At 40.2% G+C, this 16,083-nt stretch overlaps 1 protein-coding gene across 1 annotated transcript in view; it reads right to left on the minus strand.

Annotated features, from left to right (window-relative positions):
• Positions 1-3,845, minus strand: part of LOC122803603 (regulatory factor X associated protein) — a 55,899-nt gene extending 52,054 nt beyond the window's left edge. The window contains exon 1 of the mRNA XM_044073313.1: positions 3,401-3,845. Within this exon, the coding sequence (XP_043929248.1) occupies positions 3,401-3,694 (294 nt within the window). The 5' untranslated portion in view covers positions 3,695-3,845. The remainder of the gene's footprint in view (positions 1-3,400) is intronic.
• Positions 3,846-16,083: the final 12,238 nt, after the last annotated feature.

Below are 16,083 nucleotides of genomic sequence, written 5' to 3' on the forward strand. Positions count from 1 at the left end.
CACACAGGAGAGTACATGTTGCTGTGTTTTGCAGTGGGCATGTCAGAAGCTGGACCGACCCTCACTTCCATGAGGAGTGTAAGCCAGCAACCTAGCCTCCCCCATGATGTCTGTACATACCTTCTTTCTGCACAGAGTTCACCTCCCTGTACACCCCTCCCTGGACAGGCATACCCTTCGACCTTGTCTGCGCCATCAAGTGCCCGAGCTGCTAAATGAACCCTGGTCACCTGAGCTGCAGTCAGGGTTTATCCCTCTACACCACTGGCACAGGTGGATTGTCAGAATTTCTAAAGAACAGGCCAATATGCTATGACCCCTTCCATTATTAAGGGAAACTTTAGCCTTACGTTTAACACTGCTAATAGGTGAGGCTCAAAAACTTGAACACAATGGGTTGACGCTGTACTCATGAGTCATTTCAAAACTGTAGCTTTCAGTTAAAAGCAGCTGGGAGGCAGATTTGAAAAAAATAAATATAATTGTTCTCAAAATCTTTTTTACATCCACTGTGTTTACATTCTTTTTTTCTGGATCTGTTTCTAAATCATTACGTGTAAACTGTGGACATGTGCCTAAATTTAAAAAAAAAAAAAATGCTGAGGTTTTGAGTTAAAGATGCATTTAAGCCTACAGATGTCTGTAAAAAGTCAGACATACCTTTCAATAGCTCTATATCTTCCCTATTTAAGGTATTTTCTACCTTAAGGATGCTGCACATTCACATAGTTTGCTGGTTATATCGACTGGTTTATCAATTTTCTCACAGTGCAAATCAAGCTTTGACACCCTGCAGACATTTACGGTTCTTCACAAAGACCTACACTGACAAATTAGGTCTTAAAACAGCTTAAAATACCAGATATCCTACTTAAAAGTTCTAACCTGTATTTTGCAGTAAAATTAAAATTTAGATGTCACTTACTGCTGAAATGTTCTTGAATATCTGTAGTCTAGGCAGGAACAACTTTGCAAGGTTTAGTTTAAGAAAAAAAGGTGCCTTTCTTTTAGGAACAAGATGGAAAAAAAAAAAACTTGCTGACAAGCTGTCAGGAAGTAGTTTAAAGAAAAACCCGGTTCCCATGAATTATCACATTGACGGTAGTCCACTAAACACAGAAGGTGTTATAAGACATCTGGGAACACAGGCTGAGAACAACCTCTCTTTTGATCACCACCTTGCCACTGTGGTCAGAAAGTCCTTCTATGTAGCACATCTCATTACTAAGGGTATTTTGCATCCAAGAAGAAAGAGGTCATTTGTCTCCCTCTACTCTTCCCTCATTACGCCAATCATCGAGTACAATGCCCCATTTGACATGTACCTCACTAGACACCTGCAACAACTGGAAAGGCCGCAAAAGTACCTCACAAAGAAGATCCGAGGCCTTAAACACTTGCCCTATATGGACAGACTTAAAAAACTCCAACTATTCTCTATCTGATATCGCCTATTTAGAGGTGATCTCTGCTTGATTTACAAAGCCATGTCTGACCTAGCTCTGTTAGAAATGTTACAGCTAAAGAAATCCCTCTGCACCACATGCTCCAGAGACCTCAACCTCATTACCACAATTAATAGAACATGCTGGAGGGACAGGTTCATAACCCAGAGACTGCCCATGCTATGGAATAGACTTCCCATACACGTCAAACAGAGCACCTCGCTAACTCTCTTCAAGAGAAATCTCGATGAGTGGATGGGAAACAGAAATTTCACCCAGGGGATAACTCCAGTGGCTCTACTCGACACAGGCACTGGGAACTAAGGTTGGGTGGCACTATGCCAGGATAATCCTATGGCTAGGCTTGTAAAGGCCCCAGGGCCATTAGCCTAATACACAACTATGAAGGGCCATCAAATGGTTAGCAGTCACACTCCTTTGTATTGATAGTAAATTAGTCACTTCCGGTAAGAAGATTATTTCCACGTACACCAGACCAGAATTTATGGTCTATCGTCCACTTGTCAAGTCTAGTTCTAAAAGCAGAGAGAGAATTTATTCCAAAGGGAAAGAAATTGCTGGGTCATGAATTTGTCACACATGCAGGTACTACTGGTCTTATGGTGGAGGTTGAGATCTCTGGCACATGAGTATGACAGACCACAGGTTCTTCAAAGGAGGTTGTTCAAAAAGATTTGGACTTGCACTGCTTAAAAAGCTAAAAAGGGATCATCCTCTCAGGAGTCTATACAGGCACAGAAGATGGATAATATTTTCAACATCTTTAGAGAAAGCTTAGATTATGCAGTCTAGAAATTTTGGGTTGGAAACTTCTGGGGTCTTTCAAGCTGGTCAAGGTATTTTGTAAGGACATTCCAAAAGGGGCATTGTATTCCAGGATACACCTAGTAGGAGAAGAATACAGAAGGACCAAGCCTGCGTACGACCTAGACAAAACGCCTACAGACTGATTAAGCAATACATACAAATGAAAAGAAATGTCATTATCAATCTAGGTACCAGAGTCCCAGGCATTTATATTTGTTTGAGAGGGATACAAGCAATGTAGTAAATGGAAGGAGTGATGTACTTCCAAAAGTAATTATACTGCATTTAAAGTGATGTGGGTATACATCACACACGTGGGTATACATCACACACGTGTGTGCACACACGCATGTGGTGTGTGACTTATTTCATTAACTGGGTAAACCTGGTGGTACAGTGGGGCAGCATATGGTACCGCTCTTTTTTTTTTTTCCATTCAGTTCCAGACTACACTGCCTGCTGTACATAGTATAACTGACCCCTCCATGGTTGTGTGGGTTTTCGCCAGGTGCTCTGTTTCCGCTCCATCTCAGATGTTCTGGCAAGTGAATTGGTTATCTCGGCTCTAAACTGCCTGCAAGTATGTGGGGAATGGTGTTCTGGCTAAGAATGGCTCTCGCCTCGTGTCTCCTGTTTGACCAATCAGACTCTTCCTGTGACCCTGAACATGTTAAAGAAAATATGGGAAAATGAATCCACTAGATAAACGTAGTTACAAAGTATAAACGCCTCCCTCCAAGTGCATACCATTAGTAGCATAGGGTTAAGGATTCACACAACAGTCAACATGGGGAAAGCAAACCAAAAACTCCAAGGTTAAAGTTCTTAAAGCTGTAACAAGTTAGCCTAGCACTTTTTGCTACTCTGGTCCAGGCAAGTAATACCTTGTTAATGGCAAGCCCCAATGCATCCATCAGTGTCAAAAAGTTTACAACTTTACATACCGTTTTAACCCAGCCTCTAGCTTGCAATGGCACCCTCTGCAGAGTGTTTGTAAACATGGAAGTATTCTTGTTCTATTTATTTACGTAAAAGTAAAACTATGATCAACCATTGCTTTTTACTAGCTCAGCGCATCAATCAAGGTTGCAAAAATAAATAAAAATGCAAAACTCAAAGCATCTTACTTCTGGCTGGCTGGTGCTGGTGGTGGCCCGGTCACTTTTCTTCTTTTTGTACTTGTCCTTGTACATTTTGTTGCGGTGCTTTTTGCACATCCAAGGTTTCCTTTGTTTAGCTATCTGGGTTGTAGTCTCTGTGCAGCCCTCGTAGGTGCAAGTCTTGGCCACAGTCTCGCTGTCCTCAGAGTTGTCCTCCTCGTTAAATTCGTCTGGGCTGGCGGTGCCCTCCCTCGGGTCCGACGTATCCATGGGCGACCAGCTGTCTATGAAAATAATTGGGTCGCTAGAGTCCGTCCCCATCGTCTCGCAACTTGGGAAATTATTATAGTGGAGATACAAATATTTACCTTATAAAACAGAAGTTACTGAACGGTATGACTCTGGTATACACAGCACACATACATACACTTCCGGGTTTTGGATAAACATCGGTCACTGAAGCTTTCAATGAAGGGCATATGCCACAATATCGCCATCTGGTGGCTAGACACCAGCATGCAATGGGGAGGCTGTTGGGGACGTGAGGCGCTCTAACAGGTGTATGCATATATGATAGCTGCTATAATTTAGGCATAGCTCTCTGATTTTTGCCTTCCTACTAGGTTATTAATGTTTCTCTTAAAATCAGACCTACTTACGGGTCCGCACTCAAAGCTTTGTCTCCAAAATATTACTATATCACTAAATCTTGCAATGTGGCACAAATGGGCAAATGTGGAACACACTACTGACTTCATGTGTGAAGCTATTAACAGTTTTTTCGTACTTTGATGAATGATTATGCTTGAATATTATTTACTGTTACTATGAATATTTGTAATTCGTAACAATGATCCTGTGCCAAACCTTTTCAGTGCAATATGCATACTTTTAAAGACTCAAAATAAGGAATGCTCATAACGAGTTACATTTGAGAGGTTTGGGGCATATAATTCTCCTCTGCCTTTGCTTTGAACTACCCCCCCCAACACACACACACTTATGTGTGTACTCCATGGAATGCAGAGTGTCTAACAAAGCAGCCCTGCTGCTAACATTGGTTAAATTGTTTGAGTGGTACTTAAAGGAAAACTCCACCCTACAACTAAAAAAAAAACATATTTTTTTTCATTGTATCTTTGTTTTTGAGCTATTTTAATGCCTCGAAATCACTCCAAGTGCATCTTTTACAATTTTAATGTGTTTCTCTCAAAATGGCGGATGATGGGGCCTTCCTTGGTAATGTGATCTTATCTTCTTGCTTTCCTTCCTTCTTCCCAGAATGCATTTCAAGTCCTCTTTATATGACTCATGCCAGACATAAGGACTTGGTGCTGTTTTCTCATGCCATTAAAATATAATGGCAGGACTGTGAAGCACTGTCATCTAAACACACCTTCTGTAAAAGAGCTGCTTCTCTGTTTACCTGACTGAGCCTCATTTATCTGCCTGCCAGAGCTTGTTCTATGCTATAAATAGCTGTTAGCTACTTGCAGCAAAAGAAAGCAAATAAAAAACAGTTTTTTGTAAGAGGAGTCTTTTGTAGTCCTAACAGACTTGATAAATCCTCCCCCATACTCTCATGCTAAGGTGCGAAAACCCTCACTGCAGTAAATAATCCTTGCTGTACATTTACAAGTGACAAGCAGTAGGACTCTAACCTTTGCTACTTCCCAATGCCTTCAGTGGGAGGACTTTTCTCTCTCATGAATGATGTGCTTTACTGGTTCCTCAGTTACTTCTGTCATGTCCCCCCTCCTTTTTTATATTTCGTATTTATTTATACTTTGGTAACCAGGAAAGTGAACTGGTCCCAGGACCCCTTTTCAGCTACAACATAAACTACACTGGCAAAGATAATAACAAATATTAAATGCACTTATCAATACAAAGAAAAAAATACTGACAGAAAGACACTGACCAAGATTGCATATGGAACACACAGCCAATGTGTGACAGAGACCAAGTAAATCATTGAGCAACATTTACTAGAATGTATACATTAATAATGCTTAACTATACTCTGTTTATTATAAATAATTCATTGTATGCACACACACACACACACACACACACACACACACACACACACACACACACACACACACACACTTTTGTACATGGACTTTATATACATACACATATACAGAAACACACAGTGTGTGTGTGTGTGTGTGTGTGTGTGTGTGTGTGTGTGTGTGTGTGAACACAGTTAAGTACTTCTGATTTCATTTTCTTAGTGTTCTTAATGCAAGGGCACATAGTAAATGTATGTTAAAGTAAATTCAGCTGTATATTATGGTTGCTGTCTGACAATGCAAGGACTGACTCAAAGTCAGTGGGAATCTCTTACAATGCATCTGCATGTACCAGATATGCACCCCCCTCTGGAAGGATGTCACACAAAGCATAAAATACTTTTTTTTATGAACAGTATAAGTGCACTTATTTGATAGGGTTGGCACATGACTCTCTTTCTGCAATTCTGGCTTGTGTGTGTGTGTGTGTGTGTGTTGGGGGGTTAAAAATGGTAAATGCATTTATACTTTACAAGAAAAAATATTTACTGACTTTTCTCTAAATTTCACAGACATCTTTGCTACTACTCTTAAGTTATCTTAACACAAACTATTATAAATGACATTTAAAGCTTAGGACTTCAATACTGTGTTGCTGCTTATGTAAATTTATCAGAAGAGTTGACAATTGCCTTTAAACCCCTGACTGATCTAATTGCTTTGTTTTGCTATGAAAGGGGAGTGTTAAGTTCTCCTCCCCTCTGCAATAAAAATAGTGGAAACAATTCCTCAGCTTTCTGTCTTTTTTATATCAGCTGCTGTATTCTGACGGATTAATTACCCATCTAAGATTGACAGCAGTACCTGACAGGGTAAACTACAGATTTAACTGTGTCTATGATATGTCATGCAGGTGGAGACAAATTTCTTTGCAAAGTATGTGAGAAGTTGAGTTTAAAAAAAGTAGGTGGGCTTTCCCTTCCTTTGACTACAATGCAAGGAAATTAAAGTTTTAAAAACTACAAGCAGGTTTCTGGTACATAAACAATGCTGGAAGTATATTATAGGAATAAAAGAAATCTAACAATTGAGATAAACTGTATAAGAGGGTGGAGTTTTTCTTTAAATACACAGTGAATTTCTGGGCCTTTGTCTTTTTCTGAAAAGATTTCAAGCCTACATAAACTAAAGCACTGCTGCTGATTCCCTATATGTTCTTGTCTGTGGGTGCTAAAGTTGCTGTCTCTTTTACCTGCTCCATTTTGTTTTCTGTGTTAAGAAATTTGCTTGGCCTGGTGTTTTTGTTCTATGTGAGAGATATACATACTTAAATTAGCTAGGCTGCACATTTCACATGTTTTACATTGGTTAAATTGTTTGAGTGATACGTAAATACACAGTCAATTTCTGAGCCTTTGTTTTTTTCTGAAAAGATTACAGACCTGCATAAAATAAAACACTGCTAGTTATCCCCTTCTAGATTTCCCCACCCAGTGTCTCCTTGTTTGATTTGATTTTTAAACCTGGTGATTTTAAGCTACACACCCTTACTGTAAATTGAGTTAATAAGATCCTTCTTTCTACACTGCTACTGAAATCGTGGATTATTTATTTGCCTTTCCTTGTGCTTTTATTGAAAAAGTGTATTTTGCCTCTTATTGTCTGTTCTGCTGATTTACTTGCTCTGAATTCATTATCTATCTACCTATTGGATAAAGTAGTGTATTTTTACATTCTAGCAAGCACTTATTTTTGCACGAACAGATCAGTGGATTTTCTGTTTAATGCACTGGGAGGTAGCCTGGTCTGTTTAGGTAGGAGAAACACTTGGCATTTCTGCATGTAGTTTTATTGGCTAGAGGGCTAATTAATCAGCTTATATTATTTTTATTACCTTTATAAATTCTCTAGAATTGAGTGGCTCTTGGCTCATTTATACAAAGTGAAGACTTTTATTTAATAATCTCAATTTTATAAGTTGTTTATTGGATACTGCTGTATCCATATCTTTAAGTTTGTTTGTGGTAACATTTCACTCCGGACACTCCTTTACTGTGCTTTTACATTAGGAGGACTGGGATTATTCATCTAATAGCAGTAGGTGTTTACTTGGTCTGTCTTATTTGGAAAGCACACAAAAGGGCTCTAAGTATCTCTTTTGCACTTCTCTTATAAACTGTCTGCTGCTGCTCTAAGTAGTTAATTGCATTGTATTACACTGTAGCTGTTTTATATATATATATATATCTATATATACTTTGAAGTTCTCAGTTATTGAATACTTGTTGCTTATGAGCAGGACTACGTGGACCTCACTTTAATTCTCGGTTTTGAGTGGTCGCACGAAGGCACACCCTTTTATCTGTTTTTTTTTTTTTTATCTTTTTGCATTTCTATTGTATACTGTGACTGTACTTTACCATTTTCAAAAAGACTACATTGGCTGCTGCTGCTTTAAGTAGTTAATTACACTGTATTACATTGTTATCTGCTAGTTGTAGGTAGCTTGTGTGGTTTTGTTACACCTGGGCTCCAAAACAGCTATTCTATATTAAGAAGGTGGTTCTCTGCACCCTTGTGGCAGAGGTGTGCTGATCTAACTTGTCTGAGTTGGAAATTGCTGGTGGAAGGTTTATTGTATGCTTTCCTGATTGTTAGTTAGCTTAAAACTTGTTTCCCTTTTCTCATATTTAAGTCTTCTGCTTGCATGGTGCTGCTGTATAGATGCAAAAGCCTAGAAGCTCAGTTCTTCCCTAAACAACTGTCAGTGAAACCCTTACAAGGTTTTCTGCTGCTCTAGGAGCAACTCAGTCACACACTGAGCAGCGTTGCCTTATTGATCAACCTTAGCCTACACAAAGTATAGGTCCCTCTTGTAGTCTTGGCACAGCTGGCCTGGCACAGTCTTGTCAAATTAACCCATTCTCTTCCCTAATAAAATATACCGTAAGAGCCTGTTATCATGGACAGGCAGTTTACCATCATCTCTCTGGCTAGCCTGATAGACATTGGCATCTTGAAGCAATGTAGTAAATGTCTCATGTATACTAATGACCACTTACTCCTGAAACAAACAAATACTTTATGTAAGGGATGTAGTTACACTATGAAATTGGAGGCAAGACTCTCAGATAAGGACAAATTGAATGCCAAACAGGTTGTCAGCACGCACACACTTCCCACACTAAATAAGGACATGACAAAGAAACCCACATATACAGATGTACTCACTAGTAAATTACCAAAAGATCAGAGGCCTCTGAAATGGAAACTACTTGCATACATAGCAATGCAAAAAAACAACCACAACACATAATAACACACATATCAGTGTCTCAACAGATAATCCCATAAGGTGTAACACCACAAAACCTAATGTAGTTGTCATAGGTGATCCATTGTGAGACACACAGATGTTCCCCTCACCAGGCTAAGGAGGGGGTTACGGTTAGCAGCCTGTCAGGTGCCAAGATCTGTCAAGTCACTCAACCACAAGTACTGGTATGACTCCATCATAATCCACATGGGGTGAATGACTTGAGACTTACCTCACTGGACTATATTAAGAGAGACATGACTGAGCTCTCAGATTATGTGCCACAGGCAGGTATAAGCCTAGACTTAAGCAGCATTGTGCCTTCTCCAAGGATGATGCCACAATACAAACAAACAATTGACTTTAACAATTGGGTTAGCTTCTGGTATCAGTCCAAGGGGATCCAATATCTATCAGCCTGGGATGACATGGTCAACAGACCACTCTACTTTGTCAGAGAATATCTGCATCTGTCTCCTCAAGGCTTTCGGATACTGGCAAAGGCATTAGCCTCCCTACTGTGCCTTTTTTAAGCAGTATCAAAATAACCAACTTCCCAACATAACAAAATCCTCTTTGTATAAACCAAAGGTACTGTTGCTTAATGCTAGGAGTCTAAGAAACTGCACTCCCTGGAAGCACTCCTCACTTTGGAAGATGCTGACATCTGTGCAGTCACTGAGACATGGTTCAAAGGCTCAGAAAGCATCCCAGCCATGCAGGGCTACAATGCCTTCCTTATATTCAGACCACAAACGGAGCATGAAAGAACCAAAGGAGAAGGTGTATCCATCTTCAGTAAGGATAAGTACACTTCGAGACTGGTCAAACGGTATGACTTTCTTGAGCTATTGCATGTCCACTAATTATAGGCAAAGCCCCCTACAACATCATAGCTAGCTATAGGTCCCCTACACAACACGGCTTCCGTCCTGGCCATAGTACAATAACTGCTCTCCTCTCTTTTTTAGATATAGTCAATCATGCCTGTGACTCTGGAGAAATTGTCTCCACTGTCCTTCTCGATCTATCCAAGGCATTTGACACTGTCTCCCATACCCATCTTCTGAATCACCTTTCTAACCTCAATCTCTCCCACAAATCCCTTACATGGTTCAATAGTTTCCTCTCTGACAGATCCCAGGCTGTGAAATGGCAAATTGGTACCTCAACCTTCCTACCAACCCCAACCGGGGTTCCCCAGGGGTCTATACTTGGACCAATGCTCTTTAATATATTCATCAATGGTTTCCACACTGCTATTCCAAACATTCAAATAGTGCAATACGCAGACGACTCCACTTTAGTCTGCTCTGCTCTTAGCCTTCCCGTGCTCCAGGCAAAAACCCAATTGGTCTTTACAACTACAGAGAACTGGATGCTTCAAAACCATCTCTCCCTTAATGCCAATAAATCCCAAATCCTTATTTTCTCCCCCTCTAAAGCCTTCCCTCTCAACAAACAATCCTTCAATATCATCAACCATACCAACTCCACTATTGAAGTTGTTCTTTTGCTAAACTTCTTGGGGTTACCATTGATGAAAACCTGAAATTTGATATACATGTCCAACTAAATATTAAGAAAACCCACCAGAAGCTTGGTATGCTATACAGAAACTCTCACTTTCTCTCTCCATCTACAAGGCAAACTCTCACCACTACCTACTTATTACCATCACTACTGTACGGTGCTCCTCTACTAACCAACCTCTCTTCCACCATCTCTGCAAAACTAGTAATCTGTTACAACAAAATTTCTAAATTCGCTACTAAATCTAACCACTCCTCCCACCATTGTACCTCTCTCCACATGCTAAACTGGCTAGAGCTTCCTAACCACCTTGACTACCTCCAACTCACTACAGCCCACAAATTAATCTTTAAACCCACTGCTTGCCCTGCTCTAACAAATATCCTATCATTTTACACACCTCACAGACCCCTAAGATCTGCTCATCAAAATCTACTTACTGTATACAAACCAAAACATCTGGCTGGCCAGTTTCTCCTATCCTTTTCCTTAGCCAAAAAATGTAACTCACTTCCATCCTCACTACGAATCTCTAAAAACTTTGAACGCTTCAAATCCCAGCTCCATTCCTACCTCTCCCATAAATGGAAATGTAACTGCACTCTACCTACCTAATCCTGCCATGGTCTCTTATACATGTACAATTACTGCCCCCTTCTCTCCTGCTCAGCTGCCTCTCTCTTCTTTCACCACAATCTTGACTTATACATAGTACACTTTATACTCTCCACCTTTATTTAACACATATTTTACCAACACTACTTACTACTATCTTTCAAATATTCAGTCTTTGCAACTACTAACATGAGAGTTTCAATTTGATAGTATTTGGTATTTTGTTCATACTATTTCTGCTGCCTCAATTCAACTATATGCTGTGCAAATGGCTCTCTAATCAACTATGTATGTATGTCATGAAGAGTGTTTTTTTTTTCTTTTTTGCATTTCTAATTTGCTACATCTCATTATATAATTCTACATTTGTTTTTATATAATTATATGTTTGATTTACCTGTATGTAATGTGGAGCTTTTCTCTCCAGGCCTCCACTGAAAATGGGCTGCTTGAGCCCAGTGGACCTCCCCGGTCATCAAACTGGAAATAAATAAATAACATACCTGGCCTTACTGGAGTCATTTGCCATACAGCCAAACACCTTACTCATGGGAGATTTTAATTATCCTACCATCTGCTGGGAAACATACACAACCACAAACATGCTGGCTCAGAGGTTCTTGGACTTCATTAATGCAAAGACTCTGCAATAGCTAATCAGCACACCCACAACAGGCTGAAATGTCCTGGATATAGTACTCACTAACGGGTCTACGTCATTTCACTATAAGCTCATTTCACTGAAACTCAGTTGCCTGCGCACAATTCACTGAAAGCTCATTTCACCGAAAACTCATTTGACTGAAACTCATTTTATTGAAAGTTATATATGGCCTTTACCCCACTGTAGTGCGATCCTGGAGTTGGTATATAAAGTAAGGGGGTGTGTGGGGAGCACAGCCTATTTTAAATGTTTAAAACCATAAATATGGATTCTTACAAGTCCAAAGAATAAGTCTTTCCAGAAGACAATATATAACCAAACTACCCCCTTACTTTATATACTAACTCCAGGATCGCACTACAGTGGGGAAAAGGCCATATATAACTTTCAACTAAATGAGTTTCAGTCAAATGAGTTTTCAGTCAAATGAGCTTTCAGTGAATTGTGCGCAGGCAACTGAGTTTTAGTGAGATGAAGTAGACCCCTTACTAACATGGGAGAAGATTGCACCCTCTCCATGTGATGTCCTCCCTGGTAAGATTGGAAAATAAATTAGTCTCGTTTGATGTAATTATATGACCAGATACCCCATCAAGCTCAGAAATGTTTAAGAATTTTTCTACGACAAATTACCTCCTACTTAGTGATGGTATAAGAAGTTTCAAAGCCCCCGCAAACACAAATAACATGGATTCCTATGCAGAGGTGTACACCAATGCCTTGTATAACCACTTAAGCAGTTGTATAGAACTGGCTATACTTGACTGGATTAAAATCAGGTCTTACTGAAAAAACAAGCCACCCTGGTCGACCCCTGGTATAAACAGGCTATACAACAATAGAAATAAACTAATGTTCAAGAACAAGAGGGAACTGTCAGCAGAGGAAGAAATTCTTCTCTAGCTTAAACAAATGCATTAGAGATCTTGTCAAGTCCACCAAAGCTAATTACAAAGCAAATATAGCCTTCCTAGCTAAGGATAATCACAAGGCATTCTTTAACTACATCTAAAATCTAAAAGGGAATACACAGCTATGCACTGAAGTGGTTATGGATGGCACCTCTCATACTCAACTGGAGGCAATAGTCAACCTGTTAGCTGACAGAGTTGAGGCAAACTTCTGCCCCCTGTCCCCTCCAGTCATCCCCCAAATGTATCTGCCACTAAAACATGACCTAGCAGACCCACTTGGATGCTTGTTTAACCACAGCCTGAGAACTGGCTATGTTCCAGCAGAATGGAGGACAGTAACAGTAATCCCTCTGCACAAAGGAGGACCATCAACCGACCCTGGGAATTATAGGCCCATAAGCTTGACTAGCCTCATCTTCAAGGCCATGGAAAGAATCATTATGGACCTTATTAACAAGAACATAGGTAATTTCCAAACTCTGGGCCCAACCCAGTTCGGCTTCTTTAAAGGCAGATCATGACTGTTAAACTTGGGTGACTTCTTTGAGAAAGTCACCACGGCACTGGATGAGGGAAAGACAGTGCATACCACCTATCTTGACCTAGATAAGGTATTTGACATAATCCCCCACTCAGGTATTATAGAGAAACTGTCCCAATTGGATTTTAACCCCTAAATTACCAGATGGATAGCCAACTGGCTCACCGACAGGACACATACTGTCAAAGTGGGTGACTCTAGCAAAAGACCAGTCATTAGTGGTGTACAACAGGGCTGTGCTAGGCCCCTTACTGTTTGAAATTTATTTCTCAGAAATCCAGGCAAACTTGGATGGCCAATGGCTGGCCAAGTTCGCTCTTGATTGCAAACTGGGAATAATCATTGTGTCCCCCAGTGATGTTAATATACCGCAGACAGTGCAGACTGGGTTAACATAGACAAATGATTGGTGCCAAGGTAACAGATTAAAGATAAATGCAAAAAAAAAAAAAGCATTATTATTCCCTTTGGGAAAGCTGACATTCCTGCTAATTACAGGAATCACCCCCCTCCCCCCAGTGTAGATCCAGCGGTATGTGATCTGGGTACTCAGGTTGATAGCAATCTGAACTTTGACCACCGCTTATCCACAGTAGTAAGGAAATCCTTCTATGTGGCACATCTTAGAAGTAAAGTCATTACATCTAGATCTAAGGATGTTATAATTTCATTATATTCGGCCTTCATCAGACCAATAATTGAGTACAATGCTCCCTTTTGCATGTACCTCACCATACTCCTGCAACAGTTGGAGAGACCACAGAGGTTTCTCACCAAGAAATTACAGAGTAGACAAAACAAATCTTCCATGGAAAGACTATAGGCCTTGTCACTGTATTCTGTCTTCTACAGGTTGCTAAGGGGTAACCTGTGCCTGGCTTACAGGGCAGTCTCTGACCCGGCACTGATGGAAATGCTGCACATTTGTAAATCAAACTGCAAGAGGGTCATTCGCTCCAGGGATTTTAACCTAGCCTCTGACATGAACAGGTCATGCTAGAGAGGTAGATACATCTCCCAGAGACTGCCACTTCTCTAGAATAAGCTTCCATTTCATGTGAAACAGAGCCCCTCCCTGACCCTCTTCAAATGTAACCTAGATCAGTGGATGGGTGACAGCAAATTCATTCCTGGGGTGGTGCCCATGTCCTTCCTGGACAGAGGAAGTTGGTATTAACTACCATAGACCCTTACCTCTGCAAACTTCACTCACCTAACCACCGACAACTGGGACAAATATGGCTAGGCTTATAAGGGCTCTAGTGGCATTAGCCTAGTAACCTCCTATGAACCTATGAACTGCAGTGCCTTACTTTGTAAAGCATAATAACTCTCACTTATTCCTTTCAGTGTATTTATTCATTCATTCTTATATATATATATATATATATATATATATATATATATATATATATATTGTATACAGGGTGACAGTGACGCCAGGGTCTCTAAACAAGTAATTTATTTCTAAAGACATACTCGTGTGCTGCTTCCTTTATGTACCCTTCTAGATTCACATAAAATGATCCAAAAGCGACCAAAACCACACTGAAATGAAACTGGCTGCCGACAAGAGGATTCACTATTTCAAATCCTTCCCACACAATTTTATGCCCTTCTTGATTTCTGAAAACAGAGCCACATTACCTCATGTTTATTTACAGCCAAACTCATATGCCAAGAATATGCTAGAATAAAGTAATTAAGAATATCTATCATTGTGTAATAAATTGTGTAGTCTATTGTTAATTTGAGATGTACATTACAGGGGTATAAAGAAAAATACAGTACATTATGTGAAATAGTGTGGTGAGCAACAACACACAAAAATGGATGGTTTAAAGACACACGCATCTCATCCATAGTTGTGGAAAAAGCATGGTATGCATGGTATTCAAACAAACACATGTGCATGCTAATAAAAGTTATCACATATGCAAATAACAAAATTAAATGTGGTGACGTGACTCGGAAATATATAAAAGTGGAGGGATGAGCCATAGTGATCAGCTATTCTGAACACCATTTTTAAGTGTACAGGGGTACTGCTTGCACTAAGATGGTAGGAATAACATCTACAGTACCTGGTCAGTATGTATTAGTGACTGTTTTGGGAGTCAGCATATGCAATGTGCATCACCACCATTCACAGTGCAGAAGAGTCCACCAGTGACTGACATGCTATCACCTCAACCAGGATATTGTCGACTGCAGCCATGTGTACAGAGATGCCATATGAGAGTTAGTGGACAAGTGTAGTCCTAGCATGGAATCAAGGGGGTGCATGGACTGCCTATCCCACTGGACACAAATATATATGCAGTATTAACCATCCTTGCTATGGGGACTTTTCAACATCTGACATGGGAGAAGTTGAGTTTTACAGGCATTGGGCTGGCAAACCACACATGTATACCAGTTCAACAAATGTAAAATAAAATAAAATCATAGGTCCATAGATTAGTACTAGGCTAACAGCCCTCGTGGGCCATTTTAAGTCTAACCAATTATCCCATGTGAGAATCAAACCCTGCAACTTGTGTTTGTAAGGTAAACACCTTAACCATTATGCCAACCTTTCAACCTCATTTATCTATACATAAAAGTTCCTTTATGTGATGCTACAGCATGTGAGGGAACATATTTAGCTTTCATGGACAGCAGAGGAGAGAGAATTAGCATGTAGACATTCTACAATGTAACCTAGTTCTCAGAATCCTGAGGGCCACTCACTGCACCCACATTGCTATTACGGCCCCAATTCCATATGGTGTCCAGTATATCAAGTAGAAATCTTTCACTCTATCAATAGCCAGGTGGTATGCAGTGTCCAGGGTATTATATACAATGTATTTGTGCACTCTCCAGGCAGATCTCATGTGCAACCTACACCAGCGACTTGTGCTGGGTGACTTTCCATATGGTCATCTAGTTGGTAGGAGCAAACTTTGCCACCTACAAAGTTCTCAATGTCTTGATCCATGTATGTAGGTAGCAGTCCACTCATAATGGTATCGGTTTTGTGCTGCAAATTATTTTGCATAATCCCTGGAACCATGGCTCATAACCCCCATCTGCACCCCCCCCCACACCATGGGACAGATGATGT

This window comes from Protopterus annectens, chromosome 5.part1, assembly GCF_019279795.1.
Source record: "Protopterus annectens isolate FY-2018-M chromosome 5.part1, PAN1.0, whole genome shotgun sequence".
Lineage (NCBI taxonomy): Eukaryota > Metazoa > Chordata > Ceratodontiformes > Protopteridae > Protopterus > Protopterus annectens.